General features: G+C 50.6%; 3 protein-coding genes and 1 non-coding gene across 4 annotated transcripts; 1 reads left to right on the top strand and 3 right to left on the bottom strand.

The window, feature by feature from the left end:
• Positions 1 to 239: 239 nt before the first annotated feature.
• On the bottom strand, positions 240 to 6104 carry UNC119 (unc-119 lipid binding chaperone). The gene is made up of 5 exons (XM_042916710.1): positions 5815 to 6104; positions 2171 to 2284; positions 1603 to 1705; positions 1239 to 1411; positions 240 to 954 (listed from the first exon to the last, which is right to left on the bottom strand). Exons 1-5 carry the CDS (start codon positions 6038 to 6040, stop codon positions 842 to 844), a joined length of 729 nt encoding a protein of 242 aa, XP_042772644.1. The 5' UTR covers positions 6041 to 6104; the 3' UTR covers positions 240 to 841.
• A 923-nt stretch (positions 6105 to 7027) lies between these two features.
• PIGS (phosphatidylinositol glycan anchor biosynthesis class S) lies at positions 7028 to 21425 on the bottom strand. The gene is made up of 12 exons (XM_042916600.1): positions 21371 to 21425; positions 20954 to 21093; positions 20757 to 20868; positions 15089 to 15178; positions 14728 to 14819; positions 12812 to 13019; positions 12389 to 12531; positions 11569 to 11683; positions 10351 to 10496; positions 9676 to 9776; positions 8445 to 8655; positions 7028 to 8085 (listed from the first exon to the last, which is right to left on the bottom strand). Exons 1-12 carry the CDS (start codon positions 21402 to 21404, stop codon positions 7810 to 7812), a joined length of 1668 nt encoding a protein of 555 aa, XP_042772534.1. The 5' UTR covers positions 21405 to 21425; the 3' UTR covers positions 7028 to 7809.
• LOC122207456 lies at positions 17552 to 17686 on the top strand. Its single transcript, XR_006196868.1, has one exon. It is a non-coding gene; the product is annotated as a small nucleolar RNA SNORA1 (small nucleolar RNA).
• A 1796-nt stretch (positions 21426 to 23221) lies between the features above and the next one.
• On the bottom strand, positions 23222 to 26796 carry ALDOC (aldolase, fructose-bisphosphate C). Its single transcript, XM_042915070.1, has 9 exons — positions 26690 to 26796; positions 25509 to 25630; positions 25209 to 25420; positions 25043 to 25097; positions 24788 to 24948; positions 24584 to 24667; positions 24193 to 24367; positions 23867 to 24066; positions 23222 to 23718 (listed from the first exon to the last, which is right to left on the bottom strand). The coding sequence occupies exons 2-9, from the start codon at positions 25618 to 25620 to the stop codon at positions 23623 to 23625; spliced, it is 1095 nt and encodes a 364-aa protein (XP_042771004.1). The 5' UTR covers positions 25621 to 25630; positions 26690 to 26796; the 3' UTR covers positions 23222 to 23622.
• Positions 26797 to 26970: the final 174 nt, after the last annotated feature.

Genomic DNA, 26970 nt, shown 5'->3' with positions numbered 1-26970 from the left:
GTTTTGCCAGAGTGGTCTAGGACTTTGAGCCAAAGCTTTCCCCTCTCAGGGCCTGGGTCTCCATCTTTGTCAAAGGAAAAACCCTTTCCAGCTGTAACATGTAGTAAATGCTGACTCTAGATGCTGTGATGTCAGGGCATAGAGGACTAGGGGACAGGAGGAATTGGGAGTCACGTTAATGTTCCACCCCCACCACACCCACACCCCCAACACCCACACACGCTGGCCCACAGCCAAAGAACAGAAAAGGAGAGAGTTTATTGAAAACTATATACAGTTGGTCCAGTCCCTACCACAGGCTGCAATCCGGGGGGCCATCCCTCCCACCCCTCAGGCGGTGGCTCAGCCCCTGATGGTAAAGGTTGGGGTTAGGGCCAGGGCCTGGACTCCCTTGGGAAGCTTGGCAGCCAGACACCCTCCCCCACCCACCACAGATGTTCATCTGTGAATTTACAATTCTAAATGGCCTGTAGGTGGGCAGGGGACAGGGAATAGGTCTCTGCCCTGACCTGGTCAAAGCCTGGATAGGGGAACGCTATTCTTAAACTTGGGCCCAAGAGGCCCAGCGAGGCTGTCCAGAAGTCCTGGCTACTCTTCTCACAGGAGGCCTTCCTGGACACGGAGGCGGACAGCCCTCCTACCACCCCACCCCATGCGCCAGGCCTCATGGGCTTCAGAGATTTGGACTGGGGCCATCAAGTACCCTCCCTCCCATTGCTGACTCAGGGTCCAGGGCTCTTGAAATACTCCTCAGGCAGAAGCCTCGGGTGGAGAGGTGAGTGTTGGGGAGGTCACAGTTGAGGGTCCAGGACCCTCCCGGGGTATGGGGCTGTTTTGGGGGTCAGGGCGTTCCACTGTAGGAATAGTCTGCTTTGTTGTGCATCACCAGCCGATCATCCACGAAGTAGAAGCTGTCAGACTGTGTTTCGTATGGGTGACGGATCATCTCGTTGACTGTAAGAGAGGCCCAGCCAGATAGGGCAAAGGTCAGAAGCCTGAGCCAGGACACTGCAGGGGCTCCAGGACTGTGGGATGGGGACAAGCTGAACAACCTCAGAACCACCGCAAAGAGTCCCCCAGCCCATTTGAGCCTCAGTTTCCCCACAGGTGGCATGGGAATGGTGGCCAAAACACAGGTGACCCAGGGTAGGAGAAAGGGGGTCGGACCCACACTCCCCCCACTTTGGTCTCTCTAGCCCCTCCCACCCCCCTACTCCCACAAAGCCCTGCTCACGCACTCAGCTCCTCAGAGAGAGGGGGGAAGTCGTAGATGTGTTCGCAGGTGTTCTTGCTGCTGGGGATGCAGAAGCCAAAGTGGAAGTCAAAACTTTTGAGGAGCTGGTTGCGAAAGTAGTGCCTCTCAATCATGCGGAAGTTGTTGACAGGCTTATCTCCCACTGTGAACTCCACCCTGAGAGATTGGAGGGGGCGGGTCTGAGTTTGGCTTTGAAGTCAGCTAGCAAGGCTCAAGACAGACACCACCCCCAAAAGAGAGGCTCAGTAAGAACTCAGGAAGGGCTCATTTCCACCCTCACCCTTACCCCCAGCCCTTGCCCACCCCTCCAAATGCCCCCCCCCGCCCGCCGCCGTCCAGTGACTTACGTGGCTCCCACCTGCCTCAGGCGGAGGAAGGCGGGTGTGAACTGGTAGCGGACAAAACGTCCAGCGTTGGGGTCCAGATCTCGCCGGTTGATGGGCAACCGCTCTGCAATGTACCCCGACTGGGGCTCAGTGGGCTTCAGGCTGGGGCCCATGCCCACCCAGGGTTCCACCCCAGGGCCCACATCTGTCTGAACTCTTAAAAATTCCCCAGGAGAGTCTGATGCACATTTAGGGTGCAGACCTTTGGCCAAATGATTCCACAGGGAGGGGGGATGGTTTCTAGTTCAGCAATCAGGTCACCGGTTTCAACTGAGGGTTCCCAGGGCCACGGGAGACACAGAGGCCTGGGGCCTCTGGGACTGCAGTTCCCAGGAAGGCCTGCAGAGGGCAGGCTGGCAGGGACTGAAGGGGCCGTACTATCCTCCCAAGATGTCCAGCCCCAAAACCGGAAAGAAAAGCAGAGCACCAGCCCCAGCTCTATTCCGCGGCCTGAGGAATCCCTGGGTAGCCCACTTCACAGCCCTTGCCCACCTCCTCTCTCTGTCTATGTCCTACCTAGCCTACTCACCTGAAGCTGGGGGCTTCTTGATTTCAAAGAGGACAGTGCCTGAGTCCATGTCTCGAATCTTGAACCTGATGAAGTCGATCTTGTAGATATTCTCCTCGGGGGAGCATAGGTAGTCTAGGGAAGACAGGCAGCTAAGCAAAAGAGGGACCCGTCCGGAAGCCCCCACTACCAGCTCAGCCTTTGTGAGACCCCAGACTAGTTCACTGCCTTCTGGAAAGAGAGAATTGAGTCCCTGCACTGGGGGCACACCCAGAGTGTGGGGGATACATAGCCCTGTCTCTGGGATCTAATGGGAGACAAACAGCGCCACCCTAGTAGCCTCTGAGCTCAGGGAGGAGCAGGGTGAAGGTGAGTGGAAGACAAGGTCACCTCCCCCCACAGTCCCTCCCATCCTGGAGTTGAGGGGCTTTATTCCAACCTCTGCTCTGCCAGGGCTAACTCAGTGACTTTGAGCCAGATGGGTCTCCAATCTAATGAGCAGTCCCCAGCACGGAAAGAAAGGTACAGCCCTGCCTTTGAGAACCTCATTCTAAAGGGGGTGACACAGCTTTGCCTCAGGAGATACATAGTGCTACTCTGAAGGACCCCCCCCCCCCCCCACCTCCACCACATAACTGCCTCTCAAACTACATCTAAGTGCATTAGGCAAGGACTTCCCTGACCTGGGTCATACTAGGGCAGGCAGACAACCCCTTCCCTGCTCCTCCTCACCTCCCAGCCCCCTCCTCTCCCCATAAGCGGCTTATATCAGCCCAGCTCCCTTAAGCAGCTTAGTCAAAGCTCTGCTGACTCAAGCCCAGAGCCTATAATATTGGGGGAAGGGGGCCACCTTTGCCCCCAACCCCTGTTGATCTCCAAATGGGAGGAAGTCTTAGCAAAGAGAGGGAACCCCCTCAAAGGTCATCTACCCGGCCTTGGCTCTGAGCCACCCCCATAGTGAAGAGTACAAGCAAAGCCAGGAAGAGGGTGTGGCAGGTGCATTTGGGGGTGTGCATGGGGGTAAAGGGAGTCCTCAGGCCCAGAAGAGGAACCAGGAAGAGTGGTGAGTCCTGCCAGAGGAAGTTTAGGAATATCAGCGCCTGATCCAACCCTCACTTCTCTTGCAGCAGCAAGTGCTCTGGGAGGCCCTGGCAGCAAATAGAAAGGAGCAGTGGTGGGTCTGGTCTGTCAGCCTGCCCAGCATCACATCCTCCCCAGAGAGGCCCGGAAATCACCCTCCAAGCCCCTGGGCCACCTCCAATTCCTCTGGGGCAGGAAGAGGAAGTGAATGTAAAGTCATTCTCTCTTCCCCAATCCTGGGGTAGCCCCCTCCAGCAAGCCCTCCCAGGAGCCTCCTGGCACCTTGGGGTCCAGCAGGGGCTACACAGGGCTTGGGGAGAGGCCTGATCCCTGGCCTGTCCACCACAGTCCAGGGTGTGGAGAGAGGAGAAGGAATGTAGGTGGGCAACGCCCACCTCACCCCATACACACTTTATTTTCACAGAAAGTAAGCACCAATCCCAAGATGTGGAAAGAAGGTGCAGGGACAAGAAGAAGTGGCAGAACTGGGAGCAGGATCCTAGTGGCCCAACTCCAGCTCCCTGGAAAACCCCTCCTTCTCCTCCACATTCTCTTGCTTTCGGAGCCTCTCCTCTCTCTCACGTGGGAATAAGTTCTTGCAGTCTGCCCTCAGTCTCTTCTACTGCACCTTGAATCATTAGCCCTTTTGCCCTTAGAGGACATGACAGAAATGGAATGCCCATGGCTCAAAACACTGCACCTACTCCCTCCCTTCTGCCAAGGGAAGGATGAGGCCTGGGACCCAGGGTAAGGCCAGATAAAGGGGCAGAGTGGCTGAGGGCTCAGAACACAACTGCCCCCTTTCCCTCTGCCACAAATAGCTTCCTAAGCTGGATTCAGGGCTGGTAATCCAGGAGGAGCAACCCTCAGACCTGTGTGATTAGGGTCAAAAGGGTGGAGATCCCTGGAACCCTGTTCTCACCTTCTGTAGAGAAAAGGGTTCCCATGAAGCCCTTTCCCCTACCCATCCCCCACAGCTGCCCCATCTCTAAGGGCTATGAACTTCCTCCAAAATAGGAGACACATTGTGGTGCACAGGCTGGAAGCCCCCACAGTTGCAAAATAACCTTTAAAGTTACCTAGGACCCAGACAGGTCAACCTGACCTCCAAACATCCTATAAGGAAGTTCTGTCCCAGAGCTACCCTAAATTCTAAACCTGCTGTTGCCAGTTACAGCTCAACTGGCAGTAACATCAGATTGGTCCAGGCTCCCTCCCTCTACTAGTGTCTGCTTGGGCAAGGCAGCTCAGCACTCTGGGGGCCCAGCCAAGAATGGTTGTTGCCTGGCTCAGAGAGGAGAGAGAAGCTGGTCCCCCAGGGACCCAGATGCACAGGCCTAGACCTGCCATTATGGTCCCCTCCCCGGCTCTGTCTGGCAGCCTTGGGCTCTGCTGCCCCTGCAACTGCAGGGCTCAGGTCCACTCCAGCACCTGCCCCCCACTACCAGAGAGAGGTCCCAAGAGTTGCTCTCACAGAGGGAGCTGGGGCAGGATTACTGATAAATGAAGCTAGGGTAGAGGGCCACTCTCTCTCCAAATGCCATCTGTTCTTTGAGGTTCAGCCACCACCCCTGCCATGAGGCTTCCTAGCTGTTGTTCCCTGCCTATGGTAACCTCCTCCCCTGCCCTGAATGCCCAGTTGTCTGCCTCTAGGCAGCAGCCAGGGGCAGTCTTGTGGGGCCCTCAGTACTGTGGATAAAAGAGCCCTATTATACTAGAGCATGCACAGCATGCCAGGCACTATGCAAAATCAGAAAATTAATTTCCACAACAGCCCTATAAAGTAGGTGCCATTGTCCCCATTTTATAGATGAACATGCTCAGAGAGATGAAATTACTTGCCCAAGGTCACACAGTCAACTACCTGGCACAGTTGGGGCTTCAACCCAGGCAGTCCACCTCAGAAATTCAACCACAGCGGAGACCAGGCCTCCGGAAAGAAGACAGGCTAAGGGCGGTTTTAACTCATTCCCTTGAGAGGGCCCAGAGCCAACCCACTGAAGCTTCCTGCCCAGGTCCTTTCCTGGGGTTGGAGGATGGCCCCAGACTTCCTGGGGGATCCAGGGTGAGGGCATTACTGGTCAGGGAGACCCGAGGGTCTTAATGTCACCGAAACTGTAGCTCAGCCTCCACCTAGCCTCCAGGGTGGGGACTGAGGACAGAAGACTACACTCAGCACCCATCTTCATTATTGCAAAAAAAAAAAAAAAAAAAAAAAAAAAACCCAGCTTCAAAGGGCTCTGAAGACTCCACGGGGAAGGGGTCACAGTTGCAGCTGCTGCCCCACCTCCACCTTGGAAAGGGGGACGGCCTCCTCAGAAAGGAAGGAATAGGGTGAAAATAAATGTCTAAAGGGAGAAGAGGCGGGCACAAGGAGATCAAGGGAAGAGGGGACATGGAGATCTCAGGCTCAGAGGCAGAAGGGTAGGGGACTCAGACGAGGGGGACCCGGGTGGGGGAGGGGAGGTAGGGGGAGGGCGGGAAAGGGGGCGGGGGCCCGGGCTCGGCACACCGCGAGGCCCCCCTCCCGCGCTCTCTCCCTCCCGCCCTCCCACCGCGGGTGGCGCTGCCTCGCCGGTGCTCACCGCCCGTGATCCGCTGCAGCCCCAGCACGTCCTCCGGCCCGATCGGCTGCTTCCTCTGCAGCGGCCCCGGCCTGGGCCCCGGGCCAGCCTCCGGCTCCGACTCGGACCCGGACTCGGATTCCGCCTGCAGCTGCGGCTCGGGCTTGGGCTCCACGCTCTGGCCCGAGGCCCCTGGAGCGGACTCCGCCCCCGTCCCAGCCCCGCCGCCGCCCTTCTTCACCTTCATGGCCTCGCAGGGCCGCCGCTTGCCTGCTGCCGCGGCGGCTGCCTGCGCCGGCTAGAGCCGAGAGAAGGGGGAGCGTCCGCAGCCCCGCCCCCGGCCGGGGGCCCAGGTACCGCCCCGCCCCCGGGGGTGGGCCAGACGTTCGCCCCGCCCACCCCTGCCGTAAGGCTGGCCGGCGCACCAACCTGGGTCTACTCCCGCGGGGCTGGGTGGGGCCTCGCCTTCGGCTTTGGCTCCATTCAGTTTTTTGGATAGGTACTTTAAAGGGTCGCCTACGTCGACTACCTCTCCTCCTTACTCAGGGCGCTCCAGCCTTTGGGCTCGTGCGTCTGACCCTCGAGAAAGTTCTGACTCAGGATCTTTGCCTGGGATGCTCTTCCCCCAGATGGCCTCCTCTTCTGGTCTCAGTTCCAATGTCATCTGCTCAAAGGCCCTCCCTCACACCCAAACTACAGATACCCCACCCCCCCCCCCCCCCCCGCCGCCCCCGCCCTCCACCCCAGTCACTATCAGATCAGCCTGTTTTTTCCTTCTAATGCATTGTGGGAGTTTTACTTGTTCACTGACTCTTCCCCCTCAACGATCAGTTCCAAGAAAGCAGAGATCCTGTCTTTGTTCTCTATAATACCTAGCACTTAGCACAGTGGCTGTTGCAGCCCAGGCTTAATATATTCTTTTTCTGAATTTATGAATGAGTTTGTATCTGAGGGCTTACACTGGTACAAGCTCTTCTCTCCCAGACCCCCTGCGGGGGGGGAAAAAAAAAAAAAAAAAAAAAAACAGGAGACACTAACAGCTGTGCTGGGCAACCCTGGACATGTTAAGGGACAACAGCCTAGGTGTCTAGCCACCAGAGGGCCCTCCAGGGCAGGGAGGGAGGAAGGGGACATGGCCAGGTGAAAGCAAGGTGGACCTGTGAGCCCAGGGGAACAGCTACAGGAAACCATTACAGGACACCAAGGAAAGGAAGAATGAAAGGTATGCTCATACTTTGTATCATTCCAATTCACATTCAACCAATGTTTATTGAGAGCATAAAATATGTCAGACACTTTCATATGCTTATCACACTTAATCCTCATAACCACCTTGTAAGGGAGCTATCATTAGTGCTATTTTAACAAATGCAAAACTGAGGCTAAGGGAGATTAAGTGGCTTATTCACTGCTCCCCAGATGATAAGGGCAGAAGGAATTCAGGCATGCTTGATCCCATCTGGAACTTTCCCCACTGCACCAAGCCACCTCTATAAGAGGGTGAAGGGAAACTTGGCCACACACACAGCATCAGGCTATACCCAACAGGCATAGCCAGCCAGAAGGGAGGGAAGGGAGAGAAGGCCCCAGAGGTGACCTGGCCCTTTCCATGAGAGCAGTGCTAGGGCTCTCCCTGAGGGGTTAGAAAGAAGCGTAGAGGGGAGGAGGCTAGAATCAACCCAGGGCTTTCCCCTAATGTTCCCTGTGAGTGCAGGAGGACTTCGAGGAACAGGACAGAAGCACAACAGACTGCCCCTGCCCCACAGGGAGACAGGAAAGGGCCTTCAAGTTCAAGCCAGATAAGAAGCCCCCAATGATGCATCTTCTAGACAAGGGCACAAAGGGTTGGGGGGGAGCCTGAGCCAGAGGAATGGGAAGGATTAATCCTGCTTGGAGTGTTTACACTTTGGTTACTGGAGCTAAGTCCTTCGTGGCAGGCCCCATTTATGTGCCTCTCAATCTAACAACTCCCACTGTGGCCAGAAAGGGAACTTTCCTACTGAGATGTTGTCCTACTCAGTCTATCTTCTCAGGCTTTTTCCAGGACTTGCGGGTTTCCAGGAAGATCTTGACCAGGGACAGGAGGATGGGCACAGCCATAGGCAGGAAGAGCGGGATGTAGATGGCAAACTTCTGGTCGTCAGGGAAATAAAGGAGGTGGAGGAGCGAGGGATCAAAAAAGGCACGCTCCGAGGACGTCACAGCTTCCTGGCTGGCAGTGAAGGCAGAGGCCAGGTGCCCAGAGGCTAACTCCTCTGCCGCCTTCTGGACTGCAGCTACAGCCCTGTACACCTAGGAAGGGGGCAGGGGATTACCATTAAGTCCCAGGCATCAGTGAGGTGTTGGGGTGGGAGGAAGGATGGGCCTTACTTTGTCTTCCGCCTACCAGGCAGGTTGCCTGGAGTTCGCCCAGGATATGGAGGCCAGTATAAAAGGGCTATGGTATATTTTCTTAGCGCCTGCCTAAAACCTCACACCCCATCTGGAGTCCTGCTGGGGAGCTGGCACTGCCCTCTAGAGGAAGCCTGGGGGACTCAAGGATGGCATGCCCACACACACCCTGGACCTCGACTGGCTCTCTGGTCTCACCATACCCTGGTCCTCGCTGGCCACTCCAGTTACAGCACAGAATCCATCCTGTGCCCACTCACCTCAGATGCCACATCGTCCTTGATGACAATGTTGCTGATCTTGCCCAGAAGCTGGGCCAGGGAAGTGAGAGTGGTAGTGGCTGTGGCCAGGTTTTCCACTGACCGAGCCCAGAGCAGCCGGTCAAGCTCCCAGGTCGTTAGCCCTTCACTCTTAGGCCCTGGAAACAGGCATTTCACAGGCAACTGGGGCTGAGCAATCCCAAAGAGCAACCTGTGGGAAGAGCAAAGTAAGGTCAAAGGGGCTGAGAGTAGAAGATGGCTATGATCCCTTGAATGATGACTAAGATTTTCCATCTTACCCAGAACCACAGGAGTCATAGGGAAGTACCTCAGGGTCTCAGGGGGTGAGTGGCAACACTCAGTAATACAGAGCCACAAGCCCCCCTTTTAAAACCTGTGTTTTTGCTCTTACCTGTTTCTGGATTAGATTTCCACGATCTTGTTTGAAAAAAAGGTCCCGTGGCTACAATATGTCTGATAACACCAACCTAGTTTAATCCCCTAACCCTGTCTACCGTCTCTTTGGACAAATGGGACCACTGAGCCTTTAGTTAAGGGATGATCCAGGACCACTTGTGATAAGCCTGTGTGTTGTCCCTCTCTAATCCTGCACCCAGGGCAGACATTGCTAATCAATCAGAATCCTCTTTCCTAATGATCCCAGACACAGCCGTAGAATCCTCAGTCTAGGGCATCCAGCAGCCACTACCAGCCTATCAGTTACCAGGAGAATTGACAGCTATTTTCTTAAGTAGCCCTATCTACATCCTATGGACCTGACATTCGGGAGTCTGTTTTCCTTTTCTCTTTTTTAAGTTTATTTACTTTGAGAGAGAGAGCGAAAGAGAGAAAGAGGACACACATAGGGGAGGGGCAGAGAGAGGGGGAGAGAGAGAATCCCAAGCAGGCTCCATGCTGTCAGCACAGAGCCCGACACAGGGCTGGATCCCATGAACCAAGACCATGACTTGAACCGAAATCAAGAGTCAGATCCTTAACCGACCAAGCCACCCAGGCATCCCAGGAGTCTGTTTTTTTAAAACAGTTTTTGTCAGCAACTAGTCCTTCTTACGAGAAGGATAAAATGATTCTTCGAAACCCTTCTTGGTTTCCCTGGGGCTCTAGGCCCAGCCAAGGTATCCCTGCCAGGTGAGATTTCATTCTAGTCAGCTCAGAAGACTCGGGTCAGATTCAGTGGCCACACCCCCAGGGAGATGAGCCAGGAACTCACCGCAACTGAGCCAGGAACACCTCCATCACTTGCTCCATGTCCACTTCAACCCTCACCGGCAGCTTCGAGGCATTGTAGGCTTTGGGGTCCACATTGTATACCTGCAAGGGGAAATAAGGCTGCCCGAACACCACGCCAGGACCGTGAACGCCTCTGCTCTAGACACTCTGGAGGCCATGAGAGAAAAGGGAGACATATTCTGTGCTCCTTAGAAATTACAAACCTGATGGTATAGCTAACATTTTTTGAATACCGGCTACTAGGAGCTTTTCATAAATTATCTCCATTATCCCCTCAGAAGACCCGTAAAAAATATTTATTCCATTTTAAGAGTTCCTACCTATGAGAAACTCCCAGTCTAACAGGAGAAGTTGTTATTCATACAAGACTCCCATAAATAGGGCCAAGATCTAAGATGTACACACGGAAAAGTCCTCAGTGAGTGCGAACCGCTACATGCCAAAGGGTCACATTACAGAAAACTTATAGAAATAAGAAGCTGTGGGGCCGGCAGAGTAGGGGCACAAGCTCACAGCACCCTCACCAACTTGGTGCGGCCCCTCCCACAGGCTGGGCCATGGAGGACACTAGAGGAACAACAGAAGGAACAGTCTCAGGGAACATGTGTCTGTCCCTAAAGCTGGGGCTCTGGGGTCTGCAGAGTGTGACCGTTACCATAATGCCACCCCAACGGGGACTATGGAAGGCGTTGGTGGCCACTGGAGCGCCGTCCTTGTCCTGAATGTACAGGGGGGAGTGGGCAAGCTCAGGTACGTAGAGCAGAAAGTTGAGCACAGGGTAAAGGGAGGCAGCACTGGATCCTGCGGTACAAAGAGAAGGGAAGTCAGAATACCAAGGTTCCAGGTCAGCCTCTAACTTGCTGGTCACTCACAGTGGGCCTCATTTCCCCCAACTGAGAGTCCCCAGAATATCCTCCAGTCTGGGGTTTCTGTGATCGAAACCTCTGAACATTCTCCCGAGATGGGCCACACACATGAAGCAGAGTCCCTAGCCCCCTTGTCTGTCTAAGACCACTCTCTCGGGCCCTGCCACATCACACCCATATAACTATAACCCATTTTATAGACAGGTATACATATGACCTCATGTCGGCTCCCTCTTAATATCCTTCAATAGCTAGCCAGTCACACCAGGTAAAAGTTCAAGCTACTTAACATGGTCCTTATGATCAAGCACCTGCCTGCCTTGCCAGCTTTGTCTTGGTCACTCCCTCGCAATTCAGCGACACTACACTTCTCTGAGCTTCCCGAATGCCTATCCGTCTTACTCTTCTACATCTAAGCTCAGAGTTCCCTTGCCTGGAATGCCCTTCCATCTCTGCATTCAGCACTGGTAGAGGGAATGAGGGAGAAATCACACACAGCCCTTCCCATATCTTGGTCCACACTGGCCTAGCCTTGGTGCCTGAAATCCCACAACCCGTGATATACTGACTTTGGTTTGTCTGTATTACACTCTGTGGTCACCTATGCTTCCTAGGTACCATCCCCCAAATGAAAAACTGGAACCCCAGCTTCAAACCTCAGTCAGAACTGTCAATCCAGATTCTGCCTTTGTGTACTTTTGCTGTTATCTTTCCTACATGTGTGACCATATTTTTCCTGGCTGGCTTGCAAAGAGGGAGACACAGCCTATCCATTCGTTTACAGAAATCAGTGGGAGTCATGCTTAATAAACGTTTTTGGATATGATAGTGTGGGGTTGGGAGATGTCAACAGAGTCTCATGAAGAAGCCTAAATGCCCAGTACTTCCTTAATGCCCTCAGACCACCCAACCTGGGAACCAGAACCATATACTCCCAGCCTCCAACTCCACACTGAGCCTTCAGGGTCCTGTCAAGCCTAGCAAAGAGGCCCTCATCCTTAGCTCACCCAGACGGGACTCCACTGGATTGATGACATGGGGGAGGCTATGTGCGGCCAAGTAGTAGCTAGAGGAAGCTGGGTCAAAGCGTGGGTTTACCCCCAACACTGCATAGTAAAGAATCTGTAAAGCAAAGAAGGAGAACATTCCTTTGTTTATTGATTCATACTCCACTCTGTCCCAAAAGTTTTGAAGTGCCTTAAAAAAGATACAGTAAGCACAGGACAAAATATAAGAGATAAAATCAGGGCTGAGAGAAAATAGATGTAGGAAAAAAAATAATAAAGCCAAGGGTAAAAGTTAATACGCTATACACGGGCTATGAAAACCACATTTTTTACCAGGCTTTCCAAGAGCGTAAACAGGGAGGGGAAACGAGTAGCATAATTCAGTGTCTGCAAGCTCAACTCAAGTCAGTTATTCAGAAGTACTCCCACTTACCAAGACCTGATAAAAATTTCTCGCACATTTTTCCTAAACGGATATTGTGTGATACAGAAGGCTACATTCTTCACATCTTTACTGTTACTACACTAACATATTTCAGGAAGTTTTATTTTTTAAATAAATTTCTTAAGGATGGCACAACTGGGTGAATACAGTTCTGGAGGGAGCCATAAGGAAGGTTGTTTTTTAACAAACGTTGACAGAAGTCCCTGAGCTGGACACCACGGAGGGAAAGTAGACACTAGAACCACATCTACACGCAGGAAATTCCTAGCAAATCAGCAAGCTCAAAGAGCTGGAAGAACAGACTACACATGTAAATAATAAATATGGATGGGCTTTGAAAAGGAAAAGGACCCCTCGGCTTGCTCCCTGTCTTACCTGAGAGTCCACAGAGAAGTTGCCGGCAGCACTGAGGGCGCTCAGGAAGGGCTGCACATAGCGCCGGACAGCCCCCTCGATGTCCCAGTGGACGTCGTGGGACTTGGGGTCTGGGTTGAGTAAACTGAAGGTGATCTCATAGCCTATAGAAACAGGAGTCAGGGAAGGCAGAGGCTTCTGTGGCTCAAGGGCAGTCGTACCCCTGGCTGAGCTGAACTTGTTTCTCCTCTAGAATGGGGTTGGTGGCCATGATGGAACCAAAGGGAGGACAAAACTGGGATGAGGAACAGTGAGTGCTTTCAACTAAAAGATGAAACCACAGAAGAAAGGAGTAGAGTCTGCATGCAGATTCCCCTCCTGCCCCAATGCCCCCACATCATTCACTTCCCTCTCCCTTCTCACGACAAAGCTCCATCACCCTACCCAAGCTGGACTTGAGAGGCCGCCTCTTATCAGAGCTCCACTTGTCCTCTGGAAGGTGGTCAGCCAGGGCCGCAGCAAGCACATCTTCAGTCAAAGACATGGCCTGCGCTACTTGGATCACCCGGCGGCCGACTATGTTAAAGGCCTCGCGGTGCATTATCCCTCTCACGACTGCTGTCCTCTCGGGCCCGATGTAACTCATCATGTCCTGTGAGAGAGGCCAGCAAGGGAAAGAATGCCCATGGCTCAGGGAAGAAAGCAGAAGAACGTGCCGGCTCCCGTCTCTGAGAATCTGGCTTTTTGCCACTGACCAACAGGCTGACTGCTCCCTTTAGATTCATAGTGAACCATCCCAGCATCTCTGACCAATCAGCATGCATGAATGTTTTCATTCATTTCTACGACCTTTGCCTTCCCGGCCGACTTAAGTGCAGGCATTATCTAAATCTTCATGGACTGGAAAACTAGGAGACGGCATGCTGAACAAGGAAAGCAGAATAAACAAACACCTGGAAAGTTTGATGTAAGTAAACAGCACATGGCAAAGAGGCAAGGACAGAAATGTTCACAGCAGCATTATTTCCTTTTTTTAAGTTTATTTTTATTTATTTTGAGAGAGAGAGCGTGCACGCATGCGCGCACATGAGCAAGAGAGGGAGGGGCAGAGAGAGAAAGAGAGGGAGAGAGAGAGAAAGAGAGAGAGAGGAAGAGGGAGAAACCCAAACAGGCTCCATACTGTCAGCACACAGCCCAACGTGGGGCTCAAACTCATGAACCGCAAGATCATGACCTGAGCCGTAATCAAGAGTTGGAGGCTTAACCAACTAAGCCACCCAGGTGCCCCAAGGCGGCATTATTTCTAAGAGTCAAACACTGGAGACAATCCAAATGCCCATCAGCACAGAATGGATAAATTGTGATATTTATACAATAAAACATATTAAAAATGAACACATGAGATTCAATTACACCTTGATTATCATGGAGGATTGTCCCAAACATAAATGTTGAATGAAACAAAAGTTACAAAAGAACATGTGCTGTATTATTATAAAGCTCAAAAGTTTGCAAAATTAAATATATTGTTTATAGAGATATATGTGATGAAACCTGAAAAAGTAAGAAAATGACACGCACAAAATACGGTCACCTTGAACTAAAATAAAAGGGAGTGGGGTAAACCATGGAAATACACAGGGTTCAGCTACTATTACTAGACTGTAGTTTGCAAGCCAGGGGTGGGTTCATTAAAATTTTCTTTCATCTTTTTATAAGAATTAAATATTTCAGGGCACCTGGATGGCTTAGTTGGTTAAGCGTCCAACTGTTGATCTTGGCCCAGGTCATGATTCCAGGGTTGTGGGGTAGAGCCCCATGGAGCCTGCTTGAGATTCTTTCTCTCTCTCTCTCTCGCTCTCGCTCTCACTCTCACTCTCTCTCCCTCTCCTTTTCCCTCTCTTCTTCCTTCCCTCTCTCCCTCCCTCTCCCCCTTTGCCCCTCTCACCCACTCATGTGTGGTCTAAAACAAATAAATAAATTAAAATATTTCATCGTAAATTTTAAAAGAAAACACTACATGGCATAGCTCCCAATGAGCCTCTTGCTCATAAAGTGGAAAGGTCAATGCATCGCCCATTTTACCACCATAATCCATTCAAGCCATCTTCTTTTTTTTAATCCTGTTTTTTTTCCACTTCAAATGGTCACTGGAGCTTTAACCATATAGAACTCTTGGAGTTAGAAAGACCCAGAGTCAATGAAAACAACCCTATTTGCATTCTTTTAAAAAAATATTTGGAAAAGAGTTTTCTGTAGCAAATGCAAGAAACGGGCAGCACTACTGCAAGAAGGAAGTGACCTAGGAGAGGACAAGCAGATGGGATAAGGCAAGGCCATACCCTCCCTGCTCACCCTACCTGGGGCAGAAGTGAGGAGTGTTCGGGGATCACGTACACAGTCAGGGAGCCCTCTGCTTGCTCCTGCGGCTCAGCTAACATGGTTTCTGCCTCTGGGGACAAGAGCAGAAGGTCTACCAGGAGCAAAAACACCATGCCCTATCCCTCTGCCCCCCAACAGAGTGCCTAAGCCACAACTCCACCTCCCTTTCTACATGGCTGACATTGTGGCCAGGCTTGGCCCCCAGTGGCCCAGGCTGAAACACACTCTCATCCCCAGCTTTCCCAGGAAGTTAGAAGATGGTATGGAAACTACACACTTAGAGATCAGAAGAAAAAAGAGGGCTCCGTGTTAAACTAGTGTGATCACTCCTTCCGGTACCTTGCATACTGCCCAGTGACAGGGCCTCTTCCTCGTGGTCCAGAGCCCTCCGATAGGCCTTCTGGAAACGGCACTTGATTTTCATTTTGTCTGAGAGGGAAAGGAAGAGGATGAGAAGACTAAGGGGTGCCTGGGTGGCTTAGTTGGTTAAGCGTCTGACTTCAGCTCAGGTCATGATCTCGCAGTTCATGAGTTCGAGCCCCACATGGGGCTCTGTGCTGACAGCTTGGAGCCTGGAGCCTGCTTTGGACTCTGTGTCTCCCTCTCTCTCTGCCCCTCCCCCACTCACTCTCTGTCTCTCTCAAGAAGAAATAAACATTGAAAAAAAAAAAAAAAAGATAAGACTAAATACAGACCTCTGCCCATCTTCCCAGCCCTAACACTGTCCAGTGTCTCAGGACATCAAGAAAATCGTTTGCAGAGAAAGTCCCAGAGGCTACAGCCAATTCTAATGATTTCTACATGGATGATATCAAATACACGACACTCCACCTCTTCCACCTAACCAGCTCTTGCTTCTACCTGTGTACACACTACCTTCAACCTGAAGTACTCTCCCACAGGGAAATCTATTACAATATTTATTCTATTAATAGGTGAAAGGAGCAAAACCATACGATCACTTCGATAGGTGCCTCAAAATAAGGCGACAAATTCAGGTTGTTGTTTTTTTTAGAGAGAGCGTGAATGCGCAAGCGTGCGTGCACACAAGCAGGGGCAGAGCAGAGAGAGAGAGAGAGAAAATCTCAAGCGGACTTTGTGACGTCAGCACAGAGCCTAATGTGGGGCTCAATGCGGGGCCTGATCTCACAAACCATGAGATCGTGACCTGAGCCCAAATCAAGAGTCCGATGCTTAACCAAATGAGCCACTCAGGCGCCCCAATGAACATTCTTGATAAAAATGCACACTTAATGACAAAACACTAAAGTAGTTCCATTAAAATCATTAATAAAATGAGGATGCCCACTACTTCCTCTATTATTCAGCACTGTTCTTTCTGAAGTTCCTGACCAATGAAGAAAGTGAAGACCAGTGAGGAAAGAGACACGAAACCTGAATATTTGAAAGAACAAAATGTCCACTTTTTGAAATAGCATAATTATTTTCCAAGAAAATCAAAGAAAAGCAACTGAAAAAAATATCAGAACTGGTAACCATTCAGTCCTATGACTAGATATACACAAGAATTAATAGCTTTCTGAGAAATACCAGCAACGTCCAATTTGAAAAGCAAGTATTTTTTAAATCCCAATCCTCATCATAATAAAGAATGTACAAACACCCAGGAAGAAATGTACAAAACTATAAGAAAAACACCCAGGACTTTACTGAAGGACCTAAAAGAAGATTTGAATGAAATGGGAAAGACTAAATATTCTAAGGATGTCAATTCTCCCCAAGTTAATCTATACCTGCAAAATAATCCCATAGGGATTTTTTGACACCCCTTCCCCGCCCCCCCGCCTGGAACTTGAGAAGTTGAACCTAAAACTTCTTGTGAAAGTTCTTTGTTATAGAAGAATTCCAGGTCATAATATAGGAGAAATTACAGAATTTTAAATTTGCCATTTTGGGGTATCTGGCTGGCTCAGTTGTAGAGCATGCTACTCTTGATCTCAGAGTTGTGAGTTCAAGCCCTACATTGGGTGTATAGACTACTTAAAAATAAAATCTTAAAATAAATAAATACATAAAAATTGCCATTTTGCAACTGCTATGAAATGGATGCCAGCATCATTGGATGCTAAAACCATCAGGTGAAAGGTTGACAGGGAATTAAAATACAGACATCGAGGGGCGCCTGGGTGGCTCAGTCGGTTGAGCGTCTGACTTTGGTTCAGGTCATGATCTCACAGTTCGTGAGTTCAAGCCCTGCGTCAGGCTCTGTGCTGATAGCTCAGAGCCTGGAGCCTGCTTCAGATTCTGTGTCTCCCTCTCTCTCTACCCCTTCCCCACTCGTGCTCTGTCTCTCTCTGTCTCTCAAAAAGGAATAAATGTTAAAACAAAAAAAATTTAAAAAAAAATACAGACATCAAGCTGACAGTATCTGAATTCACTAAATCATCTTTGTATCACCCAAAGTGAAAAAAACCCATCCATTCTATGCTTCCTGATATAACACAATAGGAAGTATACCACACTAATTATAATGTATTCTTATCTAAAAAAGTGAACTGATTTTGATCAAATCTCCTGATCTGACTACCAGTTTACAAAAAATATGGATAATAGAGGAGTAAGTTAAATGAAACTAGGAGGAAGCAATCTGCCAAATCCAGAATGGGAGAGGTTCTAGAACACAAGTGGCCTGGTTTCTCCAAAAAACCAAAGAAAAAGAAGTATATCAGGATGGGGTAGGGGAAGCTGATATATAACAAAAAAAGGCAAAAGAAATGTAACAAAATATGATGTGTTGATCTCGATTAGAATAAAACCAACTATAAAAGGACACCTGTGAAAAGCCTCATTCTAGATGGAAATGGGTACTATCATTCATGGTGTCCAGAAATTGTTAACGTGGCTACAATAAGACACAGGTTATGTTTCCATTGCAGCAAGTTTATTGCAGTGGTGACATTGAGAACTGTAACATTTTTTCCTAGGCTCATGGAGTAGAGAGTGGAAGTAACAAGACTTTTCAATATTACAGACAATGAAGGAATAACAATTTTAGATCATTTGCCAAAATAGCAATCAATGTACTTCCTACAGTTTGACTTCTAGGGCCCTAACATAAAGAAATTGGATCCCAAAGATTACAGGTGGGGAATTTCTGAAGTAGGTCCACATGCCAGTGGAGATCAAAGAAGTCCAACCAAAAGAATCAGACTGACTGATAGTGACAACTGTGGATTAAACAAAAGTTCTTTTTAAAAGGATTATTTTGGGGGCGCCTGGGTGGCTCAGTCGGTTTAGCATCCGACTCTTGATTTCAGCTCAGCTCATGACCTCACAGTTGGCGTGTTTGAGCCCCACGTCAGGCTCTATGCCGATGGTGTGGAGCCTGCTTGGGATTCTGTCTCCTCTCTCTGCCCCTCCCCCACTTGCTCTCTGTATCTTTCTCAAAATAAGTAAAAACATACTTTAAAAAATAATAAATAAATAAATAAATAAATAAATAAATAAATAAATAAATGGGTTATTTTGAAGATTATGATTCTGGTTTTGGAGGAACTATGGTGATCGGCTGCAGCAGTGGAAGGACATGCATGTAAAATTCCCGAAATAAAATTTATTGGGGCATCTGGGTGGCTCAGCCGGTTAAGCATCTGACTCTTGGTTTCGGCTCAGGTCATGATCTCGCGGTTCGTGGGACCAAGTCCTGCATCAGGCTCTGCACTGACAGTGGGGAGCCTGCTTGGGATTCTCTCTCCCTCTCTATCTGTCCCTCCCCCACTCACACTCACACTTTCTCTCTCAAAATAAATAAATAAAAATATTGTTTTTAATTTATTGACTTAAAAAATTAAGAGGACACCTTTGAGATAATTGGGGAAATATGAATATAGACTGGAAATTAGGTGATACTCAAGAATTACCGTGGACTTGGTTAGGTGTGATATGGTAGTTATGTTTAAAAGCAACAAAATAAAATCTTTCAAGGGCTACCCTTCTCATCTAGCATAAAAGCTGTATGTGAGCCTAGCCCCCTGTCCACTGCTCTGGTTTTATTTCATTTCCTCTTACCCTTTCCCTCATTCACCTCACTCTCCCCATAATGGAATTCTCACTGTTCTGCAAAGGCACCACTTCTGCTCCTACCACAGGAGCTTATATTTGCTTCTCTCTGTACCAAAAAATGCTCTTTTCCCAGATATCTACACAGTTTACTACTTTACCTCTTTGGGTCTTTACTTGAAAGTCCTGTTTTCAAATGATGCCGTCCTTAGCCACCCTCTCTAAAATAGCATTGACCTCTTTATCCCCCAAGAAACCTCCCTATACCCCTGTCCTGAACTATTTTTCCCCTGTCACCATCTAACATACATACATACATTTATTTATTACAGACTTTATTTTTTTAAGTAATCTCTATACCCGATGTGGGGCTTGAACCCACAACCCTGAGATCAAGAGTTGCAGACTCCACTGACTGAGCCAGCCAGGTGCCCCCCACCATGTAACATATATTTGTTTATCTTCCTGTCTGTTCTCTTCTTTTTTTTTTTTGTCTATTTTGTTCAATGTATTTTGTCTACTTTGTTTGCTGTATCTCCAGCGACTACAACAGTATCTGATATGGGCACTCAATAATAAATATTGGTTGAATAAATGGACCAGCCTGTTACTATTCCTATGTAGTAGATGAGAAAACCAAGAGTTAGAGAGGTTAACAACCTCACCCAAATTCACACAAGTGGCAGAACCAAGGCTTTAATCCAGCTCTCTTACACCAAATTCTCCATACTCTTGGCCACTCCACCCGACTACCCTCACAATATGTCCATATTATTGAATACCATGTCACTAAATATGAATGTCCATGATAAATTGACAACAATCAAAGTTGCAAACTAACATGTGAGGCATGATCCAATTCTTGTTTTGAGAAACGAAAAGTATGTGTGTTTACATTAGGTTGAACCATATGAAATATGACTTTTAAGAAACACGGGTGACCAAGGTTAAAAAGCTAGAAAGTAAATGGTACACAGGCACTTCACCATCTGGACTCAGCCTACACATACAGTCACTCACAATTTTCACTTCACACTCCAGAAAAGTAAAACTGCACACAGATTCCCCCAACATGCTGACTCACCCCCCCTCCATGCTTCTACACGGGAGGCAGTATAGGTTGTCGGTTAAAAGCCCGAACTCTGGAATCAGTCGGGCCCGGATTTAAATTTTAGCTCCACCTCTTACTAGCTAGCTGTGTGATCGTGAACAAATTAAAATCTCTGACTCTCTTTTTTTCATTTATAAAATGGAGATCATGTTAGAGACGATTAAATGAGACAACACATGTAAAGTGCTTCACCTAGTTTATGGCATATAATGAACAACAATTTAGCCATTGCTGTATCTGGCTCAAGCTGTTCCCTTCCTCCCTTCCCCATTTACCCTGAATTCCTTCACATCCTTTAAAAATCTGACTTAAAAATGACATCCTCAAAACCTTCTCTGCCTTTTTTTCCTCCCAGGCTGTTAAAGGCTCTTTTTTAAATACGATCTCTGTTTCTTACATAATCCCCTATGATTTCTTTATCTAAGTTCCCCCCCCCCCACATGACTATGAATTTCTCAAAACCATTATCAATTCTTTATTTATCCCAAAATTCCTGGTACCAAAAAGTGCCTACTAACACTCAACAAAGTGTTCCATGTCAAATTGAGTAAGAGCTGTATACAACTCCAACTTGATTCCAAACCCTACCTTCTTTCTACTACATCCCACCTCCTTCCTATCTTCTAATGAGCATCAACTGCTTCTCATCAGGTAGCACAACTGTCATGAATGAAATTGCTGCCCTAACGGTGAATAATTTTATTTAAAGTTGCCTTTCTTCTAACCAACCACACTGTTCATTCAGAACTGTTCATTCAGAAAGGGCTTTTAAGAAATTTTTAACTACATTTAAGGGACACCCACGCTCCTCCAACCTAACCCATCTCTGGACTGAGCTCAGACCAGAAAGGCAGGCTTGACTCCCCAAGAACTCACATTTCAGAGGGATCTCTCTCTCATGCACAACAGTGAAGGGCAGCTTCTCCTGGTCGTCCGACGGCACTGACTCTCGGGTAAATACGACAGTGACGGGCACCATGAGCCGCAGCTAGAGGAAGGAGCATCAGGGCCATCGGCTGAGTCTCCACCTTGCCAGTGGGCTGTCCCCAGGCCTTCTCCCACAGAGGTCTCACCTGCAGGGCATTCAGCCCACTGATCTCAGAGTAAGGCAATGGGGCCCGGTAGGTCTCCGTAGTCTTCCACCAGAGCGGCAACCCCAGCACGATGGCCACGGCAGCGAAGAAGAGAGCGGCCCGCTTGCCTCGGACCACCTCTAGGGGCACGGAGGTACCGACTTGAGGCGCTGGAAGTGGGCTTGGTTGCCCTCCCCACACCTGACGCGGACGAGCCCCAGCAACCCTCACTCAGAAGCTCTCCGCCCGCCTTCATAGGGATCCCTGTGCCAGGGGCCCGCGCCCGTCTGAAGGGATCTTGTCTGAAACGACCCCCGACCCCCCAGTCCGCGGGACCACTGGCACACCACAATCCCCAAGCCCGCATTCCTCGCTCGCAATCTACGAGTCTCAGTTCCCACCCGAATGCCACTGCACCTAGGTCTGTAGCTGCGGCCCCGGGAGCCGCCATGCTTCCATCCAGTTGCTCTAGCCGCCGAGGGGCGGAGCTACGCAAAGCCTCCCCCAATCGGAAACCTGCAAGGAGGGGGCGGGACCACGGCAGAGGTCGCAGCCAATCGCAAGCGGTACTCAGGGAGGGCAGGCGAGAGAAAGAGGTAGAGGGTGGGCGGGGTCCGCAAGGAGCCTGGCCGCGAGTTTGAAAGGAATTTACCCAAGCACCAAGGCCAGTGGAGTGGCTGTGCAGGTTTCTGTGTTGCCGGAAGATTCTTCGTTAGTACCCCGTTTCCTTGTGGAACACACTCCTAGCCCCAGGGATTAAGAGAGCAAATTCTGCAGGCGTTAAATACTAGTTGAGCGACCACAGGCAGCTCTAAGTCTCAGTTTTCTCATCTGGATAATGGAGATATTTACTAAAATGAGGTCATTCAGGGGCGCTTGGCTGGCCCAGTCGGTAGAGCAGGTGAGTCTTGATCTTGGGTCCTGAGTTTGAGCCCCACATTGGGTGTAGAGATTACTTAAAAAATAAAATGAGGTCATTCATGTAAAGAACCTGGCACGGAAAGCACCCAAATATCACCTATCAGGATAACTGTTTATCGTCCGTTTCAGAGAGCTCCTCTTCTGAGCACTCTTTCTCCTTAAGCTTCAGATACGGAGACAGCAAGCTGGTTGTACCTTTTTAGCATATTTGGCTCATTCAGCCTTTTTTTTTTTTTTTTTATTCATTTGAATTCATTTCCAAGTTGTAAAAGTCTGAATACTTCACTTAAAATTCTTGAAAATTCATGAGCACAGACTCTGGATCCTGATCACGTGGGTTTAAATCCTGACTTTATCACCTCACCTGAGTGATCTTGAGAAGTTAATTAACTAACCTCTCTGTGCCTGTTTCCTCATATTAAAATAGGGATGGTAATAGTATCTACTTCATACAGTGTTGTAGTAAATGAGTTAGTAAATGTAAAGTGATTAGAATAGGGCCTGGTGGGAGCACATAGCAAGTGCTATATAAGTGTTAGCTATTTTTGTTAATATGAGGTCAGGTCACACTGGACCTACATTCCCATATTGCAATAATTTGGTGGGTGGAGCATTGATTGCACACTTTACACAGAGCATGGGCTGCCCAGTTCACACAGAACATGCCTAGCAAGTTCTTTCAACTTTTCATCCCTTCAGACGGCCCCAGGTGTTCGATGTATGTACCCCCCACACCCCAGCCAAGTGGTCAAAGTTTAGCATGAAACCTCACCAGGGCTTCCCTTGCCCAGACCCTCAAATTGGCCTTCTCTGTGCCCTCATCTCCCCCAAACGGGAATGGGCAATAGCCCTTGGCAACCTCCTAGGTACCCTGCTCCATCTGGCAGTCCTGAGCCTTGGGGCTTTTCCTTGCTGGGCAGGAGCCCAGGTGTTCCTCCTGCAGTGCCACCCCCACCCCAGCAGAATGTGTCAAGCCCCAGCAGGGTTCAGCACACAGAAGTGAGCGACTGCCATCCCCCTTATCCCAGTTTTGGGCCATTCGCAAAAGCTGCCTTCAGGAATTGCACAAGTCTCGCCTTACTCCATCCTTCAGACGCAGCCTAGTGCCTCTGATGTGGCGGTCCTGAAAGACCTGCAGCAGCCTTCCAACTTTGGACATTAACCCACAAGAGCTTGAGCTGGGAATGGTGACTGGGTGTGCCCCTCCCCTCAACACTTCCAGCCCAGTAAAACTCAAAACCTACTCTGTCCTCCACAGTCAGAGGGCCCAGGCAGTCAGCCGAAATCAGAAACTGAGAAGTGGGCGTCTGAGGCATCTGATGTGTAAAACAGACAGACAAAGTAGCATGTTTTGCTACCATTTATTTGCTATATGGTATGTACCCAAGGTGTGAGTCATGTCTGGTGTCCTATCCTCTGATCCCAGGAGAGAGGACAGGCAAGGAAAGCCCAAGGAGAAACTACCACATCATGGGGAAATTGTGGGGGCTAGCAGAGGCAGGGGGAAACCGAAGCATCCTGCTCTGGCTTCTAGCAACTTCTTCTGCCCTCAGTCATGAGGGGCACCCCATCCATCTAATGGTCCCAGGTGGCAGCAATGGGAGAGGGGAGGGGAGGACAAAAAAGGAAGATGACTCTGTGCTGGATGCAGGCATGTCTGTTCTGCATGACTGTTTGGCGCTAGCCATTACTATAGGTGAAACTGGGTGCAGGTGGCCAAGCCAAGGGCTGTGACATGGGATGCGTACTCAGTAGGCATGGTTGGCAATGTAGAGGGACTGTGCCGCTGCTCCGCCATCTTCTCCACTGCCTTCATACTTGCCCTGGGCCGCAAGCCCATTCACCTGCAAAAGAGCAGGCGGGAGGGGGGTTCGGGGGGAGTAAACAGGCTGACCCAGCCCACAGGGGCCAAACCCTGCCCAGGCTGTAACCTCTGAGTGCCCCCTGCCTAGCTATACCCCTCTCCCCCAATCACCACCTCTAGCTCCCAACCTCGGCCCGCTTGATGAACTCCTCAGTGGCAGCCCCAGCATTGTCTTGTTGCCCTCTCCAGGCATTGAGGGCAGAGGCCTGCAGGGCACGCCCGTAGGAGAAGGTGAGGGCCCAGGGCCGAGGAAGGGGGCAGCGGTTGATAGCATTGAGGTTGAGTGATGCTTCCTCTTCACTCTGACCCCCAGACAGGAAGGTCACTCCTAGGGTAGAGTAGAGAAGACAAAGTGGTCAACTCTCAAGTTTTCCAGGGTACAGGACCCATGAAGACCACAAGAACCTGAGGATGGGTCTTAGGGATAGGAAAGGGTTAGGAAGCACAGTGGTACCTGGGACAGCCGGGGGCACAGTGCGACGCAGGGCAGTGACAGTTGCCATGGCGATCTCCTCTGGGCTGTATTTAATGGGACAGGCGTGGCCAGGGGTCACCATGTTGGGCTTAAGCAGGGTCCCTTCAAGGTACACGTGATGGTCACTCAGGGCCTTGTACACGGCAGCCAAGACCTGGGGAATCAGAGGTTTACTAAGGTTAACCCTCCCTGTTTAGGGGAAGGTGAGCCATGACTGGGAGGGTCAGTACAGGCTCAAATTCACAGGTGTGTTCTTGGATGAAGTAAAAGAATGCTTGGGGAAAGTGCTTGCATCTAAGCCAAGGACTATGGGGAACAGGCTCCCCTGTCAGACTGTCCTTGCAGTGTCTGTAGCCAGGTGTGGACTCACCTTCTCCGTAACATACTGACAGCGTTTGAGGTCATGGTCTCCATCAGGCAGGATCTCAGGTTCCACAATAGGCACAATTCCATTCTGCAGGTAAGAGCAGAATAACTTGGGAGGGGCAGTAGGTAGGAGGGGAGAAAGCCCTGATAACCCTCTCCCCACTAGGCACAGGGCACCCATCTGACCCCCCCTCACACATACACACACCTGCTGGCAGATGCTGGCATAGCGGGCCAGCACGTTGGCATTCTCCAGAATGGCAAGCGCTGAGGGTGTGCGCTCACTGATTTTCAGCACGCAACGCCACTTGGCAAAGTCGGCACCATCCTTCTTGTATTGGGCACAGCGTTCCGAGAGCCCATCCAGCCCTGCAGGCATAGTGCCAGCCTCATCACTCTGCCCCTCTGTGCCAGCATCAACCATCCAACAACCCTGTGGTCCTGAAGCCCACCCATCCTGTACCTTGAGTGGTGGTTTCTCCATCGGTCCCCGCTAGAGGAACTACACCCTTGTCAACCTGTAGGGGAAACACAGGCAGAAGGCTGAACCCAGGCAGGATTCCCCTTGTCACCTCTCTCACACACACCTATTTCCATGTTCAGCCCCCATTGAGGGCCAGTGGCTGCACCTTGATGCCCACGACAATGCCCTTATCCTGGATGGTACGAACGAAGGGAACACCACTGTCATCTTTCTGGTAGAGTGTCTCATGGAAGAAGATCACCCCTCCGATGCACTTCTTCACACGGTCATCAGCACTGAACAGGACCTGGCGGTACAATCGGCGGTTTTCCTCTGTGTTCTCCACTCCAATTTGGCTCAGCCGCTTGGCCATGCTTCCTGGGGGCAAACAAAAGAAGGGTAAGCAAGCTCATCCCCAGGGCTCTCTGGCCACCTCTACCCCACCTAGCCACAGGCCCTCACCTACCTACAGACTCATCCGCGGCCAGAATGCCTTTGCCTGGGGCCACAATCCGAAGGGCGATGTCAGACAACTCCTTTTTCTGCTCAGCAGAAAGGGCTGGGTACGAGTGGGGCATGGTGACAGCTCTGCGGAATTGAGGCAAGATATAAAAGCTGGACCCGACCTACTACCTCCCCTGCTTCCTCTCTTGGCCATATGGGCCAAATGGCCTCCCCCCACCTCCCAACCAGCATGGAGCTAGGAACAAGGCAGTCGTCCTTGGCATAGGTCCTGGGCAACACAGTGGCACCAATCCCTCTGACAGCTAGCAGGCTTAGGGCCCCAGTTCCCACATCTCCTTTTGTCACTGGTGGGCACCCTTCCCAGCCCTGGGGAAAGATGCAGGGTGGGGGTGGGGACGTGAGCGGCCCCGAAGCTACAGGTCTTCTTGTGAAACTACTGCCCAAACGAAGATCCAGTCCTTCTTTTACTGAATTTGGCCCTGTGAGGTAGGGCATGAGCCCTGGCCTTTCCAATTGCCATTTGTCAGCCTCAGCAGGGCCCCTAGGGAAAAGTGCACTTACTTCCCAGGCTTCAGAATGAGGCAAAAGTACCTATCACCCCTCTTCCTGCACCTTCACGGGGGAAAAGTGGGGGACAAGTGGGGAGCAGGAGTGGCACAAAAAATTGCCATAGGCTTCTGTTACCGCTTCTTTTCCATAGCTCAAAGCTGTCGGTCATTGCAACCGAATGGGAGCAGAGGATCAGGGTTGAAAGGAGTGAGTAGAGGGCCTGAGGAAGGGAGGAAGAGATGCAGGAGCAGGGGGGAGACCTGTGGGGAGCGGATAGGGAGACAGGCTAACTAAACCAGGGGACAGAGAAGGCAAGACAACGGGACAAGGACTTAGCCCAGGAAAGGGAGCAGGCTGAGATGAAAATGGGCTGGGCGGGAGAGGCTGACCCCAAGGAAAAAATCCAGTAGGCAGAGGAAGACTGAAGTCGGGGCCTGAGGGCTGAGAGGAAGGGGTGCTGTGGATGAGGCCGAACCACAGGGTTTGGGGTGGACAGAAAGGAGACAGGATGTAAGGAGAGAGCTGAGAAGGCACATCCAGGCACCCTTGGGAGCAGGCCAAGGGGGACAGAAGTTAAGAGTCATAGAGAGGAAGCGGAGATGCTGAGCAGCTCCGGCCTCGCTCCAGCCTCACCTGTCCGCAGCGAGTTAGCAGCGGCAGCCACAGGAACAGCGCGGATTAAGGTCGGCGACAGCTGTGGCTCCCAGCTCAGGCTCCGATAAATGAGGCTGCGGATGCCGCAGAGCTACGTGACACCCCCGAGGGGCGGGCACCTCCCGGCCGTAGCCACGCCCCCTCCCCAGACTGGTGTCCTAGCAGGGCCACGCCCACAGAGGCGGGGCGACGAGGTGGAGTGACTACACGGCCAGGTTCTCGGAGGCTGTTGTCCCCTCCTACCTCATGGAGCCCTGCCA

Source organism: Panthera leo, chromosome E1, assembly GCF_018350215.1.
Source record: "Panthera leo isolate Ple1 chromosome E1, P.leo_Ple1_pat1.1, whole genome shotgun sequence".
Lineage (NCBI taxonomy): Eukaryota > Metazoa > Chordata > Mammalia > Carnivora > Felidae > Panthera > Panthera leo.
Note: the sequence above shows the minus strand (reverse complement) of the source record. Positions and strands in the feature narration are given on the sequence as shown.

What these genes read in the sequence shown, in the direction of transcription:
- UNC119 (XM_042916710.1), bottom strand. Translation starts at nt 6,040, where the DNA reads ATGAAGGTGAAGAAGGGCGGCGGCGGGGCTGGGACGGGGGCGGAGTCC. An exon ending in GCTGCAGCGGATCACGGGCG is followed by an intron (nt 2,285 to 5,814) that starts GTGAGCACCGGC and finishes TGTCTTCCCTAG; the next exon opens with ACTACCTATGCTCCCCCGAG. An exon ending in CCCTCTCTCTGAGGAGCTGA is followed by an intron (nt 955 to 1,238) that starts GTGCGTGAGCAG and finishes CCTCTCTTACAG; the next exon opens with TCAACGAGATGATCCGTCAC.
- PIGS (XM_042916600.1), bottom strand. Translation starts at nt 21,404, where the DNA reads ATGGCGGCTCCCGGGGCCGCAGCTACAGACCTAG. An exon ending in ACTCCTCACTTCTGCCCCAG is followed by an intron (nt 13,020 to 14,727) that starts GTAGGGTGAGCA and finishes CCTCTCTCACAG; the next exon opens with GACATGATGAGTTACATCGG. An exon ending in ACTTCTCTGTGGACTCTCAG is followed by an intron (nt 11,684 to 12,388) that starts GTAAGACAGGGA and finishes TTTGCTTTACAG; the next exon opens with ATTCTTTACTATGCAGTGTT.
- ALDOC (XM_042915070.1), bottom strand. Translation starts at nt 25,620, where the DNA reads ATGCCCCACTCGTACCCAGCCCTTTCTGCTGAGCAGAAAAAGGAGTTG. An exon ending in GGCCGCGGATGAGTCTGTAG is followed by an intron (nt 25,421 to 25,508) that starts GTAGGTGAGGGC and finishes GTTTGCCCCCAG; the next exon opens with GAAGCATGGCCAAGCGGCTG. An exon ending in ATGCCAGCATCTGCCAGCAG is followed by an intron (nt 24,668 to 24,787) that starts GTGTGTGTATGT and finishes TCTTACCTGCAG; the next exon opens with AATGGAATTGTGCCTATTGT.